The sequence below is a fragment of the Nanorana parkeri genome, unplaced genomic scaffold (genome assembly GCF_000935625.1).
Source record: "Nanorana parkeri isolate BGI_ZX_2015 unplaced genomic scaffold, ASM93562v1 scaffold3790, whole genome shotgun sequence".
NCBI lineage: Eukaryota > Metazoa > Chordata > Amphibia > Anura > Dicroglossidae > Nanorana > Nanorana parkeri.
In genome coordinates this window covers 494-3,044 of record NW_017310058.1, presented here as the reverse complement: position 1 = coordinate 3,044, position 2,551 = coordinate 494, and the positions used below count along the sequence as shown (strand labels likewise).

The following is a 2,551-nucleotide window of genomic DNA, read 5'->3' as shown; positions in this document are numbered from 1 at the left end:
CCCCCCCCCCCCGTCTATTTCAAATGGCAAAAGCCAATAGCAGCATGGCTATTGCACCCGCCCACTGAGCAGAGGAGCGGAATGGAGAGACAACTTTCTCTCTCAGGTTCGCTCCTCTGCTCAGTGGGCGGGGTTTCAATAGCCAGTCTGCTATTGGCTATTTCAAGTTAAAATACATCCACCTGTCACCTGCAGAAGCTAACCCGCAAGAGAATGGGGCTGCGTGTGTGTGTGGGGGATTGGGGGTTGCGTCAAGGGAGGGGGGTGCAAGTAGCTGGTCTTGCCTAGGGTGCAAGATAGTCTATCACCGGCCCTGCATGTAGGTGACGTTTCTCATTGGCCCGGTCACCCTAGCCTGTGTAGCTGGTGCAGCCAATAGGAAGCTCCGGCTCACACACGGGTAGTTTTATTGGTTTCATGCTTCAGCCGCATACAATAACTGGTCCATCATGTCCACTGCCATAGTACCTGATTGGGATCCGGTTCCACTTCATCCCAGTTGTGAGTCAGGTTGTTCTGCTGGTACGGCTGGAAGGGTTTGTGGCGGACGGAAGGAAGGATACGGTACAGCCAGCTGCCAACATTGAATGACAAAACACCGATATCAGGTCAGAGGAGAGGAATGAGTATACCCGACTCCTACCGGACACCAGCTGCATCGGGGCCTGTATATGAGGTCAGTAGACCAGAGAGTTCCCGGGTCTGTACACCCGCTGTGCCCATCATGAGGGGCCCCCACCATCCCTGTGCTGAGTTCCCGGGTCTGTACACCCGCTGTGCCCATGATGAGGGGCCCCCACCATCCCTGTGCTGAGTTCCCGGGTCTGTACACCCGCTGTGCCCATTATGAGGAGCTCCCACCATCCCTGTGCTGAGTTCCCGGGTCTGTACACCCGCTTTGCCCATCATGAGGGGCCCCCCCCATCCCTGTGCTGAGTTCCCGGGTCTGTACACCCGCTGTGCCCATTATGAGGGGCCCCCCCCATCCCTGAGTTCCCGGGTCTGTACACCCGCTGTGCCCATTATGAGGAGACCCCCCACCATCCCTGTGCTGTGTTCCCGGGTCTGTACCCCCGCTGTGCCCATTATGAGGGGCCCCCACCATCCCTGTGCTGAGTTCCCGGGTCTGTACACCCGCTGTGCCCATTATGAGGAGCTCCCCCCATCCCTGTGCTGAGTTCCCGGGTCTTGAAATGAAATGGGGGGGGGGGTTAGGACAATGCACTATGCGCCCCCAGGGCCATCACTTAGTTCTATAGATCAGATTACAGAATGAGGAGAGAACATCGCATTGGGTCGTCATAGATACCTTCTCTTATTGGAGCTCCTGGGACAGGTAAAGGCGGAGCCCGAGAGCTGCTCGGCGTACAGACCGTACGGACAGACCTGGGGATTATTCTGCAACACAGACAATGGACATAGTGACCCTCCGACATATAGACACCTGACCCCACCCAGCCTATGGAGTGCGTGTGACATTAGAGTGTAAGCTCCTCTGTACAGAGACTGATGTGACTGTGGGGGAGGGGACATTAGAGTGTAAGCTCCTCTGTACAGAGACTGATGTGACTGTGGGGGGAGGGGACATTAGAGTGTAAGCTCCTGTGTACAGAGACTGATGTGACTGTGGGGGGGACATTAGAGTGTAAGCTCCTCTGTACAGAGACTGATGTGACTGTGGGGGGGACATTAGAGTGTAAGCTCCTCTGTACAGAGACTGGTGTGACTGGCTCAGTGTCCTCTGTACAGCGCTGCAGTATATGTCAGAGCTATATAAAGAAATAACAATATTATTATGAGGGGCGGGGCAGAGAAGTGGGATCCGGTTGGACGGTGCAGTCACATGATGGAGGCGTATCCGGGAAGTCGTCCAGTTACATTGTAGTCCTCGGCTCCTCTAGGTGTCATGTGATGGGGACTCACCTGTCCGTCAGGTAAGGCACCTGGGCAGCGCGGATCCTCCGAGGCAAACTCGTTGCCGAATCCCGACATGTACTGGGGACAGAGACACGGAGAGGTGAGAGGATACAAACTGATACATTGTATAATATATACTACGCGGGTCCAAGTAGTTATCCCTTTCATCAGCGCGTCCAGCACAGGGCGGGGCCACGCGGACAGATGGAGGATGAAGGCCGAAGTATGTTTTTGGATCACATGCACGCGCGGCAATTGGAGGAAACCGTCCGTTACAGTAAATATGACCCCAAAATCTTGTCCTCGCTTTACAGCAATAATGTCACTTCAATCTTTGTAATTCTGCATCTCTCATTACCATAATCGCTGCCGATCAGCTGAGGAATTCTTCACCTATTGGCGGTCACACATTCCACCGCCGAAAAACTGGGCGGGATTACGGCAAAATGTGTGACCACGTGACCGGTCACACATTCTAACGAAGTCACAAACTTTGATAGAACAGCAGTCAGGGACATTTCCAGGGACCCCCCCCCCCTCCTACAGATCCCGTACAGCTGGCCGCAGAGTACACTGTGTATATGGGAAAATTTGGATACATTGTAATGACAGATCGTAACTTTATTATTCTTTT

General features: G+C 54.0%; 1 protein-coding gene across 1 annotated transcript in view; it reads right to left on the bottom strand.

Annotated features, from left to right (window-relative positions):
- The window catches only part of HGD (homogentisate 1,2-dioxygenase), a gene marked incomplete at its 5' end in the record, with an annotated part of 17,481 nt that extends 15,449 nt beyond the window's left edge, over positions 1-2,032 (bottom strand). The window contains 3 exons of the mRNA XM_018575327.1: positions 469-574; positions 1,310-1,398; positions 1,924-2,032. Coding sequence (XP_018430829.1) covers positions 469-574; positions 1,310-1,398; positions 1,924-2,032 — 304 coding nt within the window. The remainder of the gene's footprint in view (positions 1-468; positions 575-1,309; positions 1,399-1,923) is intronic.
- Between the last annotated feature and the right edge of the window lie 519 nt (positions 2,033-2,551).